A 23,370-nucleotide genomic window follows, 5' to 3' on the forward strand; every position below is an offset into this window, starting at 1 on the left:
TATTTCTATTTTTAATTATTTCTTTATTGTGTAGACAAATCAATACATACTGTTGAAATCACTTTTTTTTTCTTATATTAGGATATTTCAGGTATTGAATGTTCAGTTAAACTTCTTTACATTGAAGTAGAGAGAGTTTTACTGGTCTGACCCACTTAACATCACATGGGCTGTGTGTGGCCCACACTGAGATGAGTTTGATGTCCCTGCAGGATACCGTATACTGTTTTTAATGAGAGTGTTTGGGGGGTTGATAAAGACTTGCGACCTCAAATTAGTAACCAGACAAGACCTAGTTATGACTCTCTGACTCACCAGATCGGACTTAAGGGGACTTTCCTTTGGCAGACTCAAATAATGAAGTCTGCATATGTGCAGATAGTCCTAGAGAGCAAAGATTGCTCTAAATGCTCAGCTTCAAATATTTTGTTTCCTGCTTTTGTCTCTGTATGACGTCAAAGAGAGTGAATGTACTCCGTATGGTCATCTCATGCACACTGCTCTGTCTGTGAGCACAGATGCCCCACCCACCTGCTGTTTGCGAGGGGCAACCAATCCAAAGAAAGTTAAGTCATGCTAAAGTACCCGAGTGGAATCCAGTAAAAACAGGTGAAGCTGGAGATGACCGTGATTTAAATGATCAATGTGAACAAACTGGGCATTTTAGGAGCCCTGCATCGACTTTCAAGTACTCCTAAAGTCCAACTTCTGGCTATGCGATCGTCTGTCAACAATAATCAGCATCAGTTTTCAACTCCACTGTCACCCCAAACTCATCTCAGAGATATAAGTGACATGGCAGTGAAAATAAATCCTGACAGGAAGCTGCTCAGCTAAAACCTCGGGCAGGATTTGACTTCTTAGCCGAGAATGCTGCCAGCCCTGATAAGAGGACAGACGCAGAAGCTCTCAGCAGTATGCTGACCACGTGCAGCAGTGGGTTCAAGTTGGTGATGGAAAGTCGCTCAAATAATGCACTTTTATTTCCACAAGAAAGGACCGAAAGCCTCAGTGGGTCTGCTAAGTGAGTCATACTGTAGATGGATGTGAGCCGCCTTCAGGTGTACAGTGAATCACGACTGTGTTCTTAAGTATTTCATGTCTTCTCGCATCACCCCAGTGCACTAGTCCATCTAACCTGTGCAACCACACAGATCCTGAGCATCCTTTCGCAAAAAGCTTGCCTACATACAGTAACATCATAAAACACACTCACAAATCCACAGTTATTAACATGTGTACAGTTATCTACCTGATTGATAAAACACTTTATTTTCTCTAGCTGTGCATGTTGGAGAATAAACAGGGCAGCTGCTGCCACACAGTGGCTCATTAACTGCAGCACATCTTGCCGTTTGTCAGCGACTCCCACTCAAGCACACACACACACACACACACACACACACACACACACACACACACACACACACACACACACACACACACAGAAACGCAGACGAGCCAGACTTCAATAAAGCAGCAGCACGTACATTACAAAATATATATATATTTTTATAGATCGTATGACAACAAAGCACTTTTTCATGGCACTTTGTGATCACCGTGACAACCTCTCAAGAGAGGACAAATGTGACACAGAGCAAGTCTGACGAGCAAACGTTCATAATGAGCAAAGAACAGCGTACAAAGAAAAGTGATGCACAAATACAGCTTCGCTACAGGCTACACACACCGACATCCACCACCGAAGGGGACACGACAATAGTTGTGTGAGGGGGAGTGCTGTTGCTGTGTGTGAGTGGTGCATGTGGAGGGAACAGTGGAAATAATCCCACTGTCTATAGTTACACATACAGTACTCGGGATGGCGTGTCACTGGCCCTGAATTGAATGTACAGACAGACACAGAGTGGGTAAACGCCCTCCAAACGTTGGCTTTATTCTATCTAACAGCAGTACAGATGTGAACAGATGGGATCATTTTAGCTACAATCTCATCGTGAGACTCAGACTCACTTAAAGATTTAAAAGACTGTAAGGCCAAAAAAGGATTCTGTTCACAGCCTGATATAACTGGGATTAAACAAGCTCAGAGTTGTGCAGCAATGAAATGCTATATCCACGCTGGCAATCGCCGGCACCAGCGGTTGTTTAACCTGTTCATTCGTCCCATCCCTGCAGATGGATATAGCGTTTCAGTCCGCAACTTCTGACTGGTAGCTTTGATACAACTGTCACCACAAAAAAACCCACAAATATCTCTACACGTGACATAAAAGGTAGAAATTCACATTTCAAATAGGGGATGGCAACCAATCCAGATTCACTTTCATTCAGCCGAAAGCTCGGTGGAGCGAAGACGAGGACGTCTGCTTCTCAGGTTTTGGTGCAGGGATTGGCTTTCATAAGAGAGACCAGCCTTTTTTTTTTCTTTTCTTTTTTTTAAACTTTCCCTCCCTCCACATTTCTTTATCTGTATGTGTCTCTCGCTGCCAGATTATCAGCATCAGCTACGGGCCACAACAGCCAGTCTTGTGCTTCTGAGACTCGATGTAGTCGTGTATCTGGAACTTGGGCTCATTTGGCTGCTGCGTCGCTCTGTGCTTCAGCTCCCTGATAGAGAAAGAGAGAGATGCAGGAAGTTAGATGCAGAGGTGGCGGATGTGTGGGATGGAGCACAGACAGGCTGAGCAAATAAAGAATATGAGAAACGAAGAGAAACGTATCAGGATCTCCGTGTTCTGAGATTTTATCAGAATGCCTCAGGCGTGCTATCATTTAATCTGACATCCACTTAAGACTGCCATCACATCAGCATTACAAATCACCGGCATTAGTTTCATTTGCAGGTCTGGAAGCACACGTTATAAGCCGTCATTGCAGACTTCATGTGAACCTTTTGTAGATTTGCTTCCAGTCAGTAACTCATTAAAATACAGCAATCACACACTTATTATTTAGAGTCCAGAGGAAGCCTGACATGCAAAAAGTCTCATACTAATAATAATTATAGACAACAGGAGCAAACAACAAACTAAACAAAAACCAGTGGTTTGCAGTAGTTGAAGAGGAAGGCTTGATTGCATCAATTTAAAGTCTGAGACAGAGAAGAAAAAAACAACAACCACATAACCGAGAGGAGAACATCAGAGTAAACAACAGAGGTCAGGCGTATGCATGGAGCGGATAACAACCCTCATGTGAAATCTCACCGTTCATTATTCCACAAGCATGACCCGAGCTGAAGAGAATTCATTAGTTTGTTACCTTTGTGGACCGAGCACAAAAACATGCAGAATTTAGTGCAATTTATATTCAGTTCGTACTGCAAAGGGTTCTGTCTTTAAAAGGAGAATAGCTTTTGAAGTCTAACATATGAGATGTCATCAGCGATGATTGACCCTGCGACTTCATTTTTTATTCAGAAAAGAGAAGTAAGCCAAATGTTGATTGTGTTTGCAAGGCCAGCATTGGTCGTCCAGCTTTCATGGCCACTAATGATCCTCAACATCAAATCTGGGCCTGTTTTCTTTGTTTTCTTCTCTTTTCTTAGTTTTTGCAAGTTTGAGGTCGGTGGTGAAATTGACAAATAGGCTACTTCCAGGCAAGTGGTGGAAGTGGTGCAGAGGCACACAAGAAGGGGTATAGTTGCAAAATTTAAAGGTATGGTGTGTAAAATCTCACCACTAGATTTCAGTAAGTTCCAGATTGCAGTCAATTGAAGTCTGTTTTCTTACCCCTTCCAATTAAGTGCATATTCCTAGCTACGGTGGCCCCTGTGGGACAAACACCTCTGGCTGGTGTTTATCTGTAGTGAGTGTGTTTACCTCAGGTGTCAATATGCTGGGTGTCCACGTGCATTTACTCTGGTAGCTGTAAAACTTTGTGAAAGGGGTCTGATGCAAGCGAGTGAGTCACTAAAGCTCACTGCTGTCTGATGACAGCAAAACTGAGGTGAGTTTTTGAGGATATCCTGAACTTTTCTGTCTGTAGGCGTTTCTGTTAGCTGCTGTTAGCGAAACAGTCTTCGAAGTGGATCTAACAGTGTCGGCTTTGGACACCCTGACAGACGTTACACATTAATCAGTGTATATTTATGAATACAACATTCTCTTTGTTCCATTAAATAAGCTAAAAAATGACTCATTTTTTTATTTAGGTAATCAAAAGTGTTATCTACAGACTCCCCACATGGCAAAATGAATGAAACAGCTATGAGACCCAGAAATAAAATGTATGACTGATAAACTATAGCTACAAAAGTAAAAACTTTACAATAACTAGATCTACCTTTTTTGCTGATATGTATATTCTGTGCAGTGTCTTTTTAGTTTACTTTTTAGACTGAGTACAAGGTCGTTTTTTAAATAAACCTTTAGTCCATTCTGAGATCAGAATACAACACTAAATACACTAGAAGGCTAAAAGTGTATTGATGCTCAGATATCCTACCCATATGTGGCCATTAAAGATGTTATTCTAAAACTATGGACATTAATAAGCTATTACATGAGCATAGACTCTTCTGGGAATCGATCCCATTAGAGTTTATAAACTGGCTCAAAGGATTCAAATTCAGCCACAAATACCACTGTAGTCTATGATCCAGTTTATCCCAAAGCTACTGGATGAGGTTATGGTTAAACTCACCCCACAACGGCAGCATATTGTTTAAAAAATTAAATGTTGTGGGATTTCTTTTTCCCATATTGCAAACACCCTGTTCCAAAAAAGACAAAGAGCAGCAGACCAAAAGTATTCAAAACATGCATCTCATGCTCATAACTGCAACAGAACTCTGACTTGGTATGTCCAAAACTCCCCATCACCCATTTAATTTATTTGTTGGCTTTGCATTATTTTCTTCTTGGGTTAGGGTTAGTGATCAGTGATTATTTTAGTCAGATTATATTTTTCTTTTAACTGGAAATTAGGTGGAGTTTAGGCTTTTTTACGCATAGTGGGGGAAAATAAAACACAATTATAATATTAACATTAGCATTCGATCATACATCTCTTAAACCTGCATTATTTGCTCCTTTTAAGACTTGAGGATAGCCCGAAAAATTTAAAAAAGAATAACATAATTACCCTACTATGCTACCATGGCAACAAAACTGCCTGTTATCACATTAGGCAGACATATTGGTGCTTTACCTGGTAAGATGATGCTATGTGCATGCTGACAGCCAACTAAATCTTCAAAGCCACATTCTATAAAACCAAAAATTATCAGCTGACCTACACCGAAGTGGGTTCTTCGCTTCGGTCAACTAATTTCCATTACATAATGTAATCTCATCCATTGTGTACACATAGGTATTGATTACAGGAGGTTTAAAACTTACTTTCCTATAGCTTGAAAAGCCAGGTCCACATTGACTCCGGTCTTGGCACTGGTCTCCATGAATGGTACTCCATATTCCTGAGATGGAAAAAACATTAGAAGAGTAAAGACTCTCCTCTGCTGTGGAGAACATAACCACTTGAAAATGTCACGCATTACCTTGGCCAGCTTCTCCCCGTCCTCCGTCTTCACGACCCTCTCTGCAGCCATGTCTGACTGTAAGACAGCAAACGGAAAAACAAGTCATCACAGTGTAGGTGACGGGTCACAGATTCACCATGCCATCCGCTACATCTCGTCAGCCGGCACGTCCTGTCTCTTATCTGGCAGCCGGGCCGCCAGCTGGTGAGCCAGATCTCCTTCAGACTGGTGAAATGTCAGAATCTCCACCTCCAGCAGAAGACCGATGCCACCAGTCCTGCTGCTTTCACAGCAAACAATCTGAGCTGCTGCTACGTGACATCTAAGACCCTTGAGACGAGTGAGTTTTCTCTGAGCCACCAGAGGGAGCTTTTAGATATATTAGCAATGACTGCTGTTGCAGTGAGACAGGAAAATGTCTCTTTTCATCACCAGAAGCGCTTTGCAGGAAATATTCAATGCATCGGCCGCTTGAAGCAAAGCAACAGCAGTTTAGTGAGGCACTGTTTTTGGATGAATGTATCCTTAATAGTCATGATGATGGAATAACACCGGATGATGGATGAAAGCGACAAATTTGAAAACAGGCCGTCTCTGTGTGCACAGGTGTGCACATTAAAAGCACACAAATCAGAGGAGACACACAGCAACACGATCAGGACATCAATTTGTGCGCTTGTAAACGTTATGTTAAGAGATTAAGAGTTTGCATTCGTGCATGTGTGACAAAATGTGACAACGGCGTGTTAAAATTGTGCAAAGGACTTGTTATGCTCCTAATCTTTTATGTAACACTAAACGGAAGCTATGCTCACCTTGTTGCCGAGCAACATGATGACCACATCCTTCTGGGCATGCTCGTGTATTTCAGTCAGCCAAGCCTTCAAAAGTAGAAAAGATAGACAGTCAGAGGAGGAGGAGGATATTGGTCAATTAAAAAAAAAAGAAGAAGCAAACACCACCAGATGAAGCAAGCGCTCTGCTGTTCCTCCTGAGCAGTGCGTTATTACCACCCTCCAATCAATCATGGCGTCACTGAGTCACTCTTGTCCTTGAATGTTTTTATTGCTTTTCATTATTGAAACTGTGTAACCAAGCAAATGATAACATCTTGTCATTCTAAAGAGAGAAGACGCTACGGGCCCCCGCAGTACTTTGCATGTAAATAGAGTTTAACGTTCAGCTTGAGGGGGCTTGGGAGCAGGAAGTGAAAATAAACACAGAGCAGAGAGGAGCAATGAGAGGCAGAGGCAGCGAAAGCACTAGGGGGAAAGTAATCTGAGAAAGTCTTACCCTGATGTTGTCAAATGATGGCTTGCTGGTGATATCATAAAGCAGGAGTAACGCTGTGAGAAAGGAAACATTTAAAAAAGGGCTACTCTTTCATAGGTGAACACACACACTGCTTTGCTTCATTACCTACTCTAGACCTTCCCCCACACGGAGAGCATGAGGAAGTAAAATACATAAAAATGCAAAGGTTACCTTGGGCATCTCTGTAGTAGGCGTGCGTTACACTGCGGAATCTCTCTTGGCCGGCTGTATCCCAGATCTGGGTAACAAAGCACACAGATACATGGTATGCAAACACTGGTGTGCATCCTGATCCACCCTCACGAAATACAAGACAGCTTGTTGTCAGCAGCACGCACTGCGAGCGATAATACCTCTCCACAAAGCTCTAACGCAGTAAAGCGTGAAGATTTGATTCAAATCCAGAATCTGAGTAGTTGAAGTTAGAAGTTAAAGCTTGCTGATAAAGCTAAACTTTGTATTTTTGTAGCTTTTTGCTCACTGGTCACTTCATTAGGTACACCTTGCTATTACCGGATTGGACCCTCAGATCTGCCTCAATTCATGAAGGTGCTGCAAATATTCCTCAGAAGTTTGGATTCATGTTGACATGATAGCATCACACAGTTGCTGCAGATTTGTCGGCTGCATGTCATTGATGTGAGTCTCCCCTTCCACCACATCCCAAAGGTGCTCGGTTGGATTGAGATCTGGTGATTGTGGAGGCCGCTGCACTACAGTCCAGCCCATCTGGCACCAACAAACATACCACGTTCAAAGTCACTTTTAAGCATCTATCTTCCACATTCTGATGCTCGATTTGAGCATGTCGCCCTAACCAACTCTACATGCCTAAATGTTGCTGCCATGTGATTGGATGATTACATATTTGCGTTACAAGAGCAGCTGAACAGGTGTACCTAATGAAGCGGCCCGGGAATATAATTATAATAAATGACCAGCTTGGCCATTTAGCTCATTGTCTTGCAAAATTACTGGCTCTAGTAGAGAAACTGCTAAATTAGTTGGCCTAGTGTAGCAGCTGTTTTCTTGAATACATCCTTAAATAAATCCTGCATTTTTACTATATTTGACTATATTCTAGGCATTTCTCAGCATTTAGTTCAATATCAAATGAAATTAATTTAGTTGTTTGTATATAGACATATGGTGTTTCTGTTAATTCAGCATGTTGGCAGGTTGTAGGGCTGCTTCTGAACTTCCTGAGCTACTATGTAGGTTAAAATATAATATTAAGCTATATGCTTTTTTTAAAAACCCCAGTGTTTCCAAAACACAAATCAAAGAGCGAAGCACGTCACAAATGATTTGTAATGTCAAATAAATGGTATGAGGAAATGTTGAATACATCCTATCCACCTGCTGCAATTCATCCAGCCCCTTTGAAGTCTCTGAACCTTTCTGAGACTTTAGATTTTCTGCTGTAACTCATTACGTCTATTTTGGGATTAATCACAGGATTTTTTTCCCCTAATGTATAATGCTTGCAAAAGAAGAGAGGCTAAGATAGCAGAGGCGTCTAAATCTGTTGCCTCCCACTCAGTGTTGAATGAACAGGTCATAATGATAGACTGCCATGTTTTGGGGGACTGTGTGCCAACAGCATGCTGCCGGAATAAAACCCCAAATCCCTTTTTACTAACACAATATCTTTAACTGGATATCTTTAACAGTGGTTAAAATCACAGATTTCATTTAAATGGAGAAATCACTTTTTCTTTTCCAGGTAATTTTGGATTCTCTATCATCTCCCACCCTGGATGAACTGAGGTGAACCTAAAGCTGAGGCCATTAAAGCTGCTTGAGGGATGAAAGAGGAGCTGTCATGCGATGAGGTGAAATGCAGGCAGACATCGACAAGGTGCAACGCTCTCACCTGTAGCTTGACTTTCAGGTTGTCGACATCCACCACTTTATTCTAAGAAAACAAGGAGAGTCTGCGTGAGACAAGTCACCATATGTTTAGAGACTGGAGTGCTGCGGAAATGGCACAGAAATGAATGACGAACATCACAGCGGACCAAAAAAGCTCATGGACTCAGCGTGTGACAAAAAGAAACAAGGCGACTAAAAGTGGATTTGAATGCTGGCAGGGAAAGTAATTTGCAACACCCACACAACAGCGAGGTCTTTGGGATAAGAGACTTAATTACACAACAGTGAGAAAGAGGACTGGCAGCAGAACAACGGACTCCCCCGTTAATTTCCTGCCGCCCTGTAGGGGTGCCCTCTGATTTCCTGTTTTTAAAAAAGAAAAGAAAAGAAAAGATCTGTCTAAAATAGTTTAGGCGACCCGGCTAAAAAAAATAGTGCTGTGATTAAGATGCTGCAAATTTTGGTACTGATCCGATAACGAGTAAATACAGGGCCATTATTGCAGATACCAGTTCCAGTATCGATACTTTTAACCCATAAAGACAGGAGGTGAGAGCAGCGTGTCATGATTTATGACATCAGTCTGGGAACACATTTTAATGAACGCTAATGAGTTTTGTTTTCCACAATAATAGATTGATACAACAAAACACACATTTTACACTTTCATCTATGTGAAATCTGTGAATATAGTGCATGCTTGAAGTTGGAGGTTTATATATATATATATATATATATATATATATATATATATATATATATATATATATATATATATATATAAATTAATTATTTAAATAAAATTCAGAGGTTTTAATACTGAACTGAGGCTAGAAACAAAATATGGATATATCGATCCTGTTGCACTAGTATCGATCCAATACCAGTACCAACATTCGTATCGATACTATGGATGTTTGGATGATCTGGCCACCTTCGCTAAAACAAACAACAACAAAAAAAGACTACAGATTTTTGAAATCTGTAGAAAATCTGTTGAAAACAGATTTTTGGGAAGGGTGCAAAAGAGGAGCAAACAACAAGAGTTCTGCAGTGCGTTGCATCATGGGGGTAAAGGGAGAGTTTGAGGGGGGTTTTCATGCCACCGTGACCTGCAGGACGAAACCAGGTCATATGCATATTTCAAGCATGTACTGCAAAAACCACCACGACACGAAGGAAGTATGACTCGCGAGTGCACTTCCTTAATCAGTCTGAAACTTCATATCAGTGACAGGTCATCTCAAACGCTCCCTGCCTTTCCTGCAAAAGCACGGAAGTACGCACGTCAAAAAGAAAAAGAAAAAAGACAGAAAAACATAACACAAACGCCGCACAGAAACACAAATAACGAAACCTCTATGACGTGTGCAAGGCTGTCACTGGCAGCAACGAGCTGCCACCTGCTGAATCGTCTGCTTTTGGCGGAATGGACATGGTTGAACCCCTGCATTAGTTGCCATGGGTTTCCATTTTCTCCCCCCCACAAAATTATGACGTGAGAGGAGCCCGCATGCTGAGTAACTGCTACAAGGAAGCATGCCGAAAATAGACCGGCCATGTTACAAGCTACAACAACACACTGCCTGTCTGCCTGTGCATGCGTATGAGACAACCTTTTCACCTTTCTCCCAAATGTGACAGCAAAAGGTGACTCTCTGCCAGGCCCTCAGTCTGACACTACAAACGAATGCAAGTGTTGATCGGTGTTGATGCATTTTATGAATTGGCTGCAGCACTTGTTGCTGAGCGAGGGGAGGCAGAGTGAGAGATGCTGATGCGTCGTGTACCTGTCAGACATCCATTACGCTCCTTCGTGTCTGCACCTCCATCCAGAGAAGACAATACATCACTTTGGCTAATGCAGCACAATTTCCTCCTCGAACCACCCCCACCCACCCACCTACCCATCCAACCCCCTACTTGACTTGCCATTAGTGAGAGTGCTTTGCTCTGATTGGAGGATAACTCGGATGCTGAGGGTGAGCCTGTCCACTCGGTCCGAGCAGCACATTTGCCCGTTTGCATCAAATCCAGCACTGTGTGGGTTGTGTGTGTGTGCGCGCACACGAGGTGTGTGTGAATAAGAGCTCGTCTGTCAGCATGGTGACTCCTCCAGGACTGAGCTGAGCTGCAGCCAATCTTTCCAGGAGACAGGGACGTGGGCAGGCATCTGCCAAGACATTTATGAAGCAGTCCGCAGCCTAACAGCACAAGTGGTCTGTGAACTCCACTGATATTTTTTTGTACATTTGGTGCTATCAACGCAGAATGACGAAGTGTTCCTCGCAGAAACTGCAGGGTGATAATTGGGTCGATGTCGCTCGTTAACAGACAGATTACTGTTGTTTTTGTTGCTTTGCGGATAGTATTAGGTTGTTTTTGCACACGTAAGTTATTGCTTCATATGATTAACAAGAATACTGACACACACACACACACACACACACACACCCACACACACACGGAAAGGCTCATAGAGAAATTGAGCATCATTATGGTTTATTGGGTGACTTCTACAGAATCTCTCTCACCCTAAAGTCTATTCCAACGGTGGCTATAAAGTTGCCTCCCAGAAATGCCCCATCTTTGAAGCGCACCAAGAGGCATGTCTTCCCCACGGCCGAATCTCCCAGCAACATCACCTAGAGCAAACCCACCACCAAAGAAGAAGAAGAGGGGACAACAGGTTACAGCTGATCAAAACAAACAAACAAAACAAAAACCCATTGACACAAAAATAAACCGACAGATGTGCGTTGCATTAAACACACTGCATGAACATTTCACAGCTGGAATCATACAGTTTGACACCCACGACCACGCTGTGCAGTATATCATGTATCAAGCCACAGTACACTACAGTGTTGACTTAGCCGCCACCAGGATGTGACACTTTGCAAGTACTGGGGGGGTTAAGATGTGATCAGCCAACTCTGTAATTTTACTCTCGTCATTTTTTTTTTCATTTTCTTTCCAGCAGGCACCCCTTTCCAATCAATATAATTACAACAACGGGGGTGCGTAATTGTACAATCAATCCAGCAGCATGAAGGTGAAAATATTACGCATTGCTTACACCGAGTCATGGCTGCTTCAATAAAAGAAAAAGCACGCCATGCAAATGCGCACGGGCTAACAGAGTTGCACTTGAATGCAAGTTTTGCTGCCGTCTCTGTGAGTTGATGGAACAGTGTGAAAAACCTGGGCGGCTCTCATTCAGCAGAAGCTGTGAGGAGCAACAAGTACACCCTCTGCAAACATCTGGGCGGACGAGGATTTAGAGCCTCCTCAAAGAAAGGCTTATTCAGCACCAAACCGGGTGGATGACTTGTCTGCTATGCTGTCATTATGCAAACTGTAAAAAAAATAATGGCCTGCTAAAAGGCAGAGCCTTCAGATTGCATTTCTTTTCTCTCTCTCGCTTGTGATCACCAGTGAGCGCTGCACATGTGAAAAGTCAATAGTCGTGTCGCTGCTGCTGAAGGTACACCCAGCTGTCACAGTGCAATAAATGTACACACCTGTTCCAACTGTAGCACCACAAAAAAGGCAAAACAAGCCCCCCCGAACACAGACACAACAAGACGGAAATACACACCTTGAAGGCAATATCGTAATACTCGTTAATAGACGCGCATCTCTCCAAGACATATTTTGATGTGCCGTTTTTTGCCTGCTTCTCCGTCAACGATGCCTTTCTCGTGGACATCGCAGTGCCAAGGGAAAGAGCGCAGGCTAAAGAGCCTTCCCCCCTTCCAAAATTAAAAATTAAAAACCCCAAACAGTTCCGATCTCCGAAGGTGTCCAAGAAAACAAAACAAAAACAAAAAAACAGGAAGAAAGACGCGCAAAGAGCCTCCAGCGAGATCTCCGCCAACTCAGTCCCAGTGTCCGCCAACCTCCACCTCTGCTCGCATACTGCGTGTGGCCACGAAAGGATCACCTTCCCAAGTGAAGAAAGGAGGAGAAAAAAATCACACCTCAACTCGCGCACTGTGAGAAGACGCGGAAGAAGACGGTCAAAACTTAAACATCAGCTGCAGCGGCGCCATCCAGCAGTCAAGGAGAAGGCAGTGATGACAAGCAGGCGGAAACATTAGTGTGATTGTTCAGAGCAGAGCGGTGCATCGTGGCGTGGGCAGATCATTAACTGAGCAGCTATGCGAGGACGTCGACGGCGGCTCCGCGGACGATGCTGTGTCTTTCACGCTGACATTGGAGCCGCGGGGGTCAGACGCGCTGACGGCTGACTCATCTGCCACAGGTGGTGGTGCTCGATCGAGAGGATCACCCCCCCCCCCCCCCCCCCCGCCACACCCCACTCCATCCACACGCACACGCACAGGTGAGAGGTGGACGGACTACTAGTTTAAAGATCCACAAATCATACTTGGCTGTTCATTTACACCACCATCAACATCCCTGCGCACACACCAAAACCTAATATGTGCCCAATTTTTACAAACATTCTTTTTTTGTTATCCTGGGACATTCTATCGAGTCTTGTTAAACTGGTTTGAGTCTTTTGTTATTCTTGCGCCTTCTTGATCGACCAGTTGTCCTCCCAGTTTCCAGCTACAGCAGCAGACAGTGTTTGTCTCCACCTGCCGTTCGGAGAGGAGACTCTCCGCGCTCAGACGGGACTAAAGGCGGCACGGTCACAGATCATTTATGTTACGTAACTGACATGCGATCTGCCGCTCACACATATGAGCTCATGAGTCCCCGTCAGCGGCAGCAGCGTCTCCCCCTCTTGCATTAACATAATGAGAAAACATGGAGCTGGGCATGTCGTGGTTTTGTAGTTGGCATCCTAGCCGTCTGTGTCCGCATTTGTTTCCTGTTTTACTTCCGAGTTTCTTTTTAAAATGGAGATTTAATTCATTTTTGGGGGGGGAAGCGACCCCAATCTTCGTGGCTGCGTGTGATCCTTTGTTAAATCATGAGTTAACTGTGGTTAACCACATTGTTTTTTCTTGGAGAGCTGAAAGCCACACCCAGGCCTGATTACTGCCAGACATGTTGGATAAAGAAATCAATGAAACAGAAGCTGTCTGACAAACTGAAGCAGGCTAAAAGATTTCAAAACGCAATATGTCTGTCTGGTTTGTCAGTCATCCAGGTCACAGGACTCTAACGAGCTTGGAAAGAAAAGCAAAAAGTCCAGTCACTTTCCTTTCCAGGCTCCTTAGATGATGCAACAGATTTCTAAAAAGAACAGCTGAAAAACAAAGTCACTGACATGTATCAGTCTGTAAAGGGTTACAAAGATATTTCTAAGGCTGTGGGACTCCAGTGAACCACAAAGGGGGAAAACTTATATTGAATCTTCCCATAAATTTCTTGCCAACAAAAACGGACTGCAGGAGCGCATCAGCGATTCATTCAGGTCACAAAGAACCCAGAACAACATCTAAAGAACTGCAGGCCTCATTTGCCTCAGTTAAATTCAGAGTTCATGATTCAACAATACAAAAGCGACTGGGATCTATGGAGAAAACCACTGCTGACCAAAAAAACACAAAGTTAAACAACTTGTTGCAAATGTTGGAACAATGAATTCTGCTCTCTACTAGAAAATCCTGAAGGATATTTTCTGACCATGAGTTTGTCCCCTGAAGCTGAAAGGCCCTTGAGTTCTGGAGCAAGACAATGATGTCTTAAATGTCTTAAAATGTCTTAAAAACATCAAAATTAAGCTTTTGGATTGGCCTAGTCAAAGTCATGACCTTAAATAGGCTGTTCGTGCTTGAAAACCCTCCAGTGTGGCTGAATTAAAACAAATCTGGGCCAAAATTCCTTCTATTGTGTGAAAGATTCACTGTCAGTTATCACAAACACTTGATTGCAGTTCTTGCTACTAAGAGTGGCACAGCCAGTTATTAGGTTTAGAGGGCAATTACTTTTTCACACAAGGCCAGGTAAGTTTGGATAACTTTTTTTTCCCCTCCACCAATTAAATCACCATTTAAAAAAAACTTGTTTGATGATCTGAAACATTTAAGTTTGGCAAATGTACAAAAAAAGCTAAGAAATCAGGTAGGTGGCAAATACTTTCACAGCTCTGTGCAAGTCTTCTTTTTTTTTTTTTTACCTCGTGCCACTTTTGTCGTGTTGCTTTATTTGCTCAGTTATAGTAATTTAAATCAAACCTGCACAGTTCTCATCAAAGAACTCGCGTCTCTCACTCTCAACAAATTACTCCACGTGGAAAAAACACTCACTAACTGACATGACGGAGCCGTGTCAGAGCAGCACGTTGGAGGTGCAGCTGAGGAAAATGAGTCAATTTAACATTTCAGATCGTATCAGATAAACTGTCAGTTACCAGTTCCTGCGTGCCCATTTTTCCCCCCGGTTCACTGCTTTACGGCTTATGAAGAGAAGACATGTCTAAAATATCTGAACGCAGAGACTGAAAAAGCTTTAAATCTCAATTTGTTCCGGCCAGCTCAGCACAACTGCCTGAATTTCCACCTTGCTGATCATCTCAGCCAGGTCCTTTCAAAGTGTCGCCTGCAGACACCCAATGAAAGGCACTTTTTGCACACCCTGTCTCACCCCTGACTTTAATCCAGCACACTTACGCTTCCAGGAGATTTATTTATTTATCTATTTATTTTTGTAGTGCATCTTTCTGCAGGGCGTTTGAACCTTAGATCATACATTTCTGCAAACTTATGCAAATGTGCAATGCCAAAGCCAGTTTTCTACTTTCCCGCAGATTTTCCCCCTCCTTTGCGCTGCACTAATGGCAATGACACAAAGCCAAAGTTATCATCAGTGTGGCAACAAGGGGGAAAAAATCCACCAGACTAAGCCATGCATGCCTCCTGTTTGTCTCTTTTGGCCTTCACTTGTCACCCAGCCTGACCCTCAGCCACGAAAAAAAAAAAAAAAAAAAAAAAAATGTCACAAAGCATCAAATCAGTCTTGTTGGAAGCATCTTTGCAACAAACATCCAGCAGCAAATAGCCTGCACGCCTCAGCATCCATCGCTTGTGCTCTCCTGATAGTAATTTCAATTGTAGCATTGGCATCATTGACTATAATCCTTAACCCCTGCAGTGTGGTAAGGATTATAATGAATGCAGTGATAAAATGCAACATTGGTGCACTGGAGAAGCGCCGCTGATTCACGTCGCACTTCACTGACACATACCGAAGGAGTCAAACACTCCCTAGCACCCAAACAGAGAAGATTTGCTTCGCAGCAAATGTCACGACTTTAGTGCAAACAGCCCATCACGGTGACATCTCCCTCAACACTCGGGTGAAGTCAGCGGCTTAATGAGGTGGGAGGAGGAGGGAGAGAAAGCATACACATATATACACACACACAGACACACGGGCGAGCAAGGCAGAAGTATGAGTGAGCCAGAACAAAGAGTGGGTGGGGTGAGCGGTGGACATGAAAAGTGGACTCACCGTGAAGCCGATGCCCACGGTGGAGGTGAAGGACCCTGCGATGAACTTGCCCTGGTCAAACTGAACCAGCAGGGAGGTCTTGCCCACTCCGCTGTCCCCCACCAGGATGGTCTGCAGACAGATTTACAGAGAAACAGAGGCAACATCATGCAGGCTTCAGCGCTGCAGCTTCTACTTGTCGCCCGAGGCCCTGCGCTGTGTGGGCACAGGCGGTGTAGGACAATGCGTGTGTTCATAGGCTGCTCAGTGTGGAGCTCTGTGCTCCATGATGCTGTGTGACAGCCGGAGCTGGGAGTCAATAACAGCAAAAAGAGGGAAGCACAATGGACACCGGTGAAGCAGGAATGTAATCGGGTTATGTGTGCGAGATCCGTGCTCACGTCTCAGACTGATGCCTCACATCTGCTCCTGTACCCTTATGGTGCCACTATCTCTCTGTTACTCCCATTTTTCTCTTAGACATCACAGATTCACTTCAGTTCTAACTGTTAACCTAAGTACAGCTCATCAAAGTAAAGAGCTTTGGATACAGAGGTGTTAACCAACAGGTAACACTTTATAATACAGCCCGTGACTAAAGGTGTAATTACCCTGTAATTACATGGTATTTTAGTGTCTTTTATTTGAAACTACAATATAATTATATTTACCTACAAATACTTACAGGTAGCTACACTAGAATAAAGGGGTAAAAGGTCAGGTGTTTACATGAAATAAAGAAATGACTATGCTGTGAGTACATTTAAGTTGTGTATAACTCATTTTAAGTAGTGTGCAATGTGCCAAAATAATTTGATTAACTTTAAGTATTGCATACCTACGGAAATTTCACAGGAAACAAACTATTCTTTCAGTAAAGTGTTGAATAATATATTAATTTTGTGGAAAAATAAAGTGTATTTCCCCATCTTACATTGTAACTACACTGTACTTTTCAGGGTGCAGGTCATATTATGGAGTGGCTTAACTTTGGCTCTCTAATAGGTCACACACATTTATTTTCACTTTAAGCTGGTCAGGGAGAACAGTCTTCGTCACATTTGTAGTATACATAAAAGGACTGTTGAGTAATAAAACATCGATCACGTACATTAACCTAACGGATATTCAGGTGAGATGAATGCACTTCATAATACAGCCCGTGCCCTGAAAAGTACAGCATATTTAGGATGTAAGATGGGGAAATAATTTGGTTTTCTTGCAAAATTACCATGAAATTGCACTTAAATGTACTCACAGCATAGTAATATCTTTTTGTGTAAAAGCCAGACTTGTTATCCCCTTATTCTAGTTCATCTAACTTTAAGTATTTGTAGGTAAATATAATTACATCATAATTTCAAATAAAATACGTTGAAATTTCTTGTGTTCATGCGCCGCTTTATAAAGTGTCACCAACTAATTTTAGTTCAGGCAAGTTACAGTTTAGCAAAACAACTTCTTAGCATCAGGTTAGGATATCTTAAAAATAAGTGGAATCTATTAATTTTCTTCTGCTTTTCCAAATTAGAGTTTGGAGTCTATCCCAGCTAACCTGTCCATCACAGGGATTACACAAACAGACAACCATCCATTCAAACTGCATACAGAAAGGCCCCAGGCTGGATTTGAACCCAGGACTCAACATCAATTATCTCCCCCACTGCATCGTGTTACATATGCATTACAGATTACAGTGGATCTATAGAAACACCACAAAAATGTCACATGTGGAGGTTTTAAATCTAAATATATTCTAAGGGTCTGGGCAGCAGAGTCATCATAGTTTTGTATTTTTTCATATTTTTGAACTTTTATTTCATATTGACCTGCTAGTTTTAGTTCGGTTTAGTTTCAGTTATTTTTTGATTGTTTGTTTTAGTTCATTGGTTCAAAATCTTTAGTTTTAGTTTAGTTTTTATTACCTTCAGTGTGAGTTCTAGTCTTTTTAGGTGTTGTTGTATATTGTAAATCATACTAGAGGTAAGATTTATTAAAATCAGTGCAGGTATTACAATAAAAACACATATTTTAAAAGCAGTGGACTCACAAGCTGTAATATAAATATGTTTTTATTTATAAAATCTTGTTTCCCATTTAGTTTCAGTTTAGTTTTAGTTAACTATAACAACCTTGATGTGTAATACTACCATCATCTCACCAGGAAGATACAGCAGGTAAAATAAGAACTGAACACGTCAGCGGTTTTCTAAGTAAATCTATTTCTAAAGCTGCCGTTGAAATGAAATTCTCACAGTCTTAACAACCCATCCAATCCACACATGCAAAGAAATCAAACCACAGATGTCCATAAATTATGCGTAATAGTTTGCTCTTTTAAATTTTACTATTTCTTTGCAACATAATGTTGATTTTAAAAAAAATATGCTTCGGCAGCAGTTTCACCAGAAGCTCAGGTGGGAAGCACAACTCGTTAACACAGTAGTGATTCCCAAAGAGAGAGCCAGGGCCCCCTAATGGCCTTCCAAGGTACTGCAGGTGAGCCAACGTAATCTCTCTTGTAATTTGATTAGAGTGAAGATTTAATATTTGGGTGGAAGGATTTTCAGGGTGTTGGCTTTGAGAATAGCTAAATTACCACATTAGGGTCCTACAGGGGACACGTTTCTTTGGAACAAAAACATTTTGGTGGTAATACTGCAGTTTTACTTGATTTGTTATTTTACTGCCAGCTTAATTTAACTGAAAAGATCTCACGCAAACATACTTTAAGATGTCATGCAGGTGTGAAATGTTCTTGTACACGTTTCAGACCGAGAATTTGACGCACGCACAAAAGCAAGACGCAGCGCCACAGAAACGGCCGCTGGCTCTGTTTGCTGAGGGTCATCCATCACCCCAGCTGCCATCTGACTTGCCACCGCAGCTCTGGCAACAACTGGCCTTGTCACCATGGTTATTGTCTCCCTGGCTTCTAGAGTACCCAGCCTTGAGGTCCTTGGCAGCAGATGCTTGCCTTCTTTATTGACATTACTCACCCCACCGCCTCTCCATACACAGAAGTCCTCCTCACCCTCCTCCTCCTCCAGCAGGCCAGACTCCACCGCCTGCTTCTTATCTGCAGTGTCAAGGAGCTCAGATAGAGTGCAGCGTGACAGCAGGCAGCCTCTGTACTCCTCACTTTAAACACCGATATTCATGTTCTGCACATTCAATTTGCTCCCCACATTAAAAATCTAACAAGGTGACATGCAAGCCGAACATCTGAGGCTACGTGGCTCCCTCGCTCTCCAGCGTGCTTCCTTTTGATGGAAACTCCGGAGCAGGATGCTTTTAGTCTGCAATAGCAGATATAACATAAAGTGTTTGCTTGCATCCCTTTCAAAGAGAGAGCAGGTATGAGCACCTGAAGTAGAAACAATGCAGACCAGGTTAGATGTAGTGTGCGGCCCCCTCGGAAACCATCAGATTACTATTTCATACCACCTACATGAAATTTTGATGTCAGCATGCTGGCAGCATTTTCAGGACTGACGCTGGAGACGAGAGCAGCCATGAAACAGAAGTCAAAGCACAGGAGACTGGTGGTGTGGATGTTATAAAGCGGGAGGTGGGGGGGTAACTACAGCTTTTTCAGAGACCTGTCTGAACCCTGACACTGAGGAGACCCAGGACAGCTTTAGAGGCCAGCAGAATCCCACATACGTTTCGGCATATTTGGTGCTTTTGCCGGAGCCAAATTTGACATTTTGTCAAACTAGTTGTGACAGCGTTGCTACACTGCAGAGGTCTTTCCATGATGAGATTAAAATTCGAGCTCAAACTGAACATCCAAAAGAGAGAGCACATCACCCCACGTTCCTTCTGGTAAAACGCTGAAAAGACTGCAGGTTTTTGCTTTTACAGTGCATATTTTATTTTCTACTTTCTCGCCAAAGCAGTTTCTTGTCACACGTTTTCATGTAGGACTTCAACATTTACTGGATATTTAAAGAGTTGAGAGCCAACTGGCTCAGTGCAGCCTGCAAACAAAATTGGAACAATCAGTATGTAGTATGTGCTGGGGCTGCTGGCAGGCTAGAACTCGGCAAAACAGCAAATGCATCCATGAATTCAATTAGTGAGGAAGCAGGAGCTTGTTCTTGGCTTACCATAATAAATACTTGTTTCACACATATCCAGTAATGGAATTACGGAGCATTCAGAGCGATTAAACCATTAGACTATCTGCAAGAAATGCCCACAATCGGAGACAATAAACAGGATTTCACTTGCTTTGTCTTTAGTTAAAACTGTGCAGCTCCTGTGATTGTGACAAAGTCCAGAAGTTATCCTGCTGACTAACGCGAAATTGGTGGTGAACATTAAGTGATGTGCTCTTTACAGTTCTTAGACAGCGCTTTTAGTTTTTTAATTTTATCCAACATGTCGCATTCATCCATTCACACTCATAAATCATGACACACTGCACTCCCATAACCCCCTAGTACTACAGGGAGGTTATATTGGGTGGCATTAGATCACTGAGCTATTAGATTATTGTTGGGTACAGATGTTTCCAGAAAATGACACAGAAGGAGTCACTGTGGAAAGAATAGTTAATTATTTAAAAAAGCACATCCTTTTGAAAGTTAATTTAAAAGTAAATTAAGATTTTATATTTTTTTCTGTGGTAATCTGTAATTTCACTTTGTATATTGTTAGTTTCCCGCATCATTTTTAATATAGTTACATAAATACCTTGTGTGTTAGTTCTTCATTATAAGGGTAGGTGATGGCCGTGGGCGTCTGTCCATCCTCTGTGGATGACATGTACGCGCTGTCCGAGGAAACCATCTTCCACCGCTCATTCATCCTGTGTGTATCCCAGCTGTCGTCCATCCACTTTCTATTAAATAGTAATTATCAGCTCCTAACCAAAAAGCAGGTGAAGTCCTAGAGGTGAACTAAACGTTTATGCTTCCTCTCCATCCTTTTTATCGCCCTGTCTTAATTCCTCCACCCCACCTTCTCTGCATGTCTCCTTCACCCCTGGATGGTTTATATCACCATGCTACGATGTATAATTATGTTGAAACTAAATATTTAAAAGAAGGAGTTTTGGTCAGAGATGATAACGGAAGTGTAGCTTATACAGTATTCATGATGCAAGTCATGTTGAGCTTTTTAACAAGGAAGGGAAAAGGAAGTGTTCAGCGCCCCGGAGAGAGAGCCTCATAAATATCTCCCATCGTGTTCTTGTAAGAGGGAAAACCCCTCGAAATGTAGCGGAAAGGTTCATTTAAGACTTTCAAATAAGAAGCATTTCCTCTCTATTTCCACCTGATTCAAAGGCATGTTAAGAATGAAAATAAGGAAACATCTTAATTTTTTTTTTTTTTCGTTTTATTGAGTCAGTCAGATCTGTCCTATGAGCTTTTTCCAGATAAGAGCTCTGGATGACTCACCAGCCGGGCTGCTGCATATCACAGCGGCACGGAGGGAGACCTCAACTTCCCACCCACCAAAAACAATAAAGGTCTGTATCAAATGATGCTGAACAGCTGGACAAATGTAACACGATTGGAGAGCAGCTCTAATAGTTTAGAGTGCTGAGAGATAAACAGACAACAAACATAATTCCTCCCAAACAGGATAGAAAAATAACATCTGTCACACCCATTCATCTGCTCCCTTATCCCAATAAAACTGGGGCTTCACTGAAGCAACTGTACTGATCGAGGTAAACAAGGTCACTTAAAACTCACACGGTGGCCAACTGTTACTTAACAAACACGTAACGTTGGAGTAAAAAAGAAATCAAACAAACCAAATCACAGACATGGGTTTCACTATCATCTGAAAAGGCATTGATTGCACATCTGTGGAAGCTTTCATCCCGTAGTAAACAATTCAGCTTTGTGACATAAAGGCATCTTAGAGTCTCGATCACACTGAAACAAATGGACGATACACTCGTGACCACTCTGGATCGGTGGACTCAAAAAGAAAAACAAAACAAACAAAGAAAACATACAAAATTCAAAAAGTTGAAATTAAATTCACCGTAACAAATTAAATGTGAACGTGTCGTGACAATACTGCATACAAACAGATACACGGCAGGTGTGTGATCTAAAAATCTTGCATTTAAGAGAACTTTGACATTTTGGAGAACTGTGTAAGCTTGCTTACTCTGCAGAGAGAAGACTGACAACACGTGACAGTCGTTAGTGTTATGGTGGGGTTATACGTCCTATACCTTGGTTGACACATGACACGGAGTAGCCAGGGTACAGACACGAGGGCCTTACAGGTCCCGACAGGTAAAACAGAATGAATTCTCTTCCACTGACATTGTTGTTTAAAAAACAAACAAAAACAAACAAACAGCTGCGTTTCAGACGTAGAGTGTCTTGGCTTTTGCCCGCTTCTTCCTATTTCCAGCCTACATGCTGAGCTAACATATAAACAGAGTGGTTTCAATTCTCCCAGTGGGCCGAGAGTAATCTGAATAAACGTTATTTTTACCCACATTTCCTTCAGCTCAGTAGAGTCGCTTTAGCAGAGTGGATAAGAAACAGGTCAAACAGCGGAAGTAAAAGTCCTGACTTAAGGTCCACAGTCTGTTGTTCTGGAGCTTTCATGCACACTGCACATCCTTCCTTTTCAGTTAAAGACGTATTACAAAGATGATCTCAGGGAAACTGTGAATGCATCCTCGCTATCTGCACCAGCAGTCCAGGCACTTCCTTAGACCAGACGTTTAGCTCAGAGCCTTTTTTTGCAACAACAGAAAATTTGACTCAATTTAGCAGCTAGTTCTGCGAATTAACAAACAAAATGTGAAAAAATGACACAAATAATATATTAAAAAGAAAAAGCACAAGACTCCTAAGGATACACAAGAACCCCACTCTCTTTACTACGCTTCCTTCTCTGTGTTACAGTCCAAAAATTTTATGCGTCTGTGCAACAGGGAGTGGCAGTTTGTTCCTATTGTAAAAAAGAAAGAAAGAAATGACCTTAACCGTTACCTTCTAATCTTCACATTGTAACCTAGTGACCTCTGTGTAAAACCAAAGTCTTACAGTAAAGTGCACTTCATCTATCTGTTCCTTAATGCTTACATAATAATGCTTCAAAATAAGCACAATAACATGATTCACAGGTTTGATTCTCCCTCGAAAAGAAGACGGAGCACGGCACTGAGCCTGTTGATTCTACCGAAGTGCAGGAAAACTGTGCACCTGAACACTTCTTAAAGAAACTCCGGCACAGACGGATCATGACCGCAAACCTGTGCGACAGCTTAAATAACACGTTACACCCGGCATCCGTGTACCCATTCAGTAAGCGGTGCTACAAGACTAGGCGCTTGC

General features: G+C 42.3%; 1 protein-coding gene across 2 annotated transcripts; it reads right to left on the bottom strand.

Moving 5' to 3' along the window:
* Positions 1–1,871: 1,871 nt before the first annotated feature.
* LOC113021024 (ras-related protein Rab-37) lies at positions 1,872–20,904 on the bottom strand. 2 transcript variants are annotated; one of them, XM_026165410.1, is made up of 10 exons: positions 20,750–20,904; positions 16,088–16,180; positions 11,173–11,283; positions 8,640–8,681; positions 6,935–7,001; positions 6,743–6,795; positions 6,265–6,330; positions 5,468–5,524; positions 5,310–5,386; positions 1,872–2,574 (listed from the first exon to the last, which is right to left on the bottom strand). In XM_026165410.1, exons 1-10 carry the CDS (start codon positions 20,888–20,890, stop codon positions 2,472–2,474), a joined length of 810 nt encoding a protein of 269 aa, XP_026021195.1. In that variant the 5' UTR covers positions 20,891–20,904; the 3' UTR covers positions 1,872–2,471. The 2 variants fall into 2 exon arrangements, with proteins under 2 accessions (XP_026021195.1, XP_026021194.1); XM_026165409.1 differs by lacking the exons at positions 16,088–16,180; positions 20,750–20,904 and adding an exon at positions 12,240–12,921.
* Positions 20,905–23,370: the final 2,466 nt, after the last annotated feature.

This window comes from Astatotilapia calliptera, chromosome 4 (genome assembly GCF_900246225.1).
Source record: "Astatotilapia calliptera chromosome 4, fAstCal1.2, whole genome shotgun sequence".
NCBI lineage: Eukaryota > Metazoa > Chordata > Actinopteri > Cichliformes > Cichlidae > Astatotilapia > Astatotilapia calliptera.

Bases quoted from the DNA above. Each gene is read 5' to 3' on its own strand.
- LOC113021024 (XM_026165410.1), bottom strand. From the start codon at position 20,890: ATGGACGACAGCTGGGATACACACAGGATGAATGAGCGGTGGAAGATG. The intron at 8,682-11,172 runs GTGAGAGAGATT...TTGTTTTCTTAG, and splicing joins CCGTTGGAATAGACTTTAGG to AATAAAGTGGTGGATGTCGA. The intron at 5,387-5,467 runs GTAATGCGTGAC...TTTCCATCTCAG, and splicing joins ACGGGGAGAAGCTGGCCAAG to GAATATGGAGTACCATTCAT.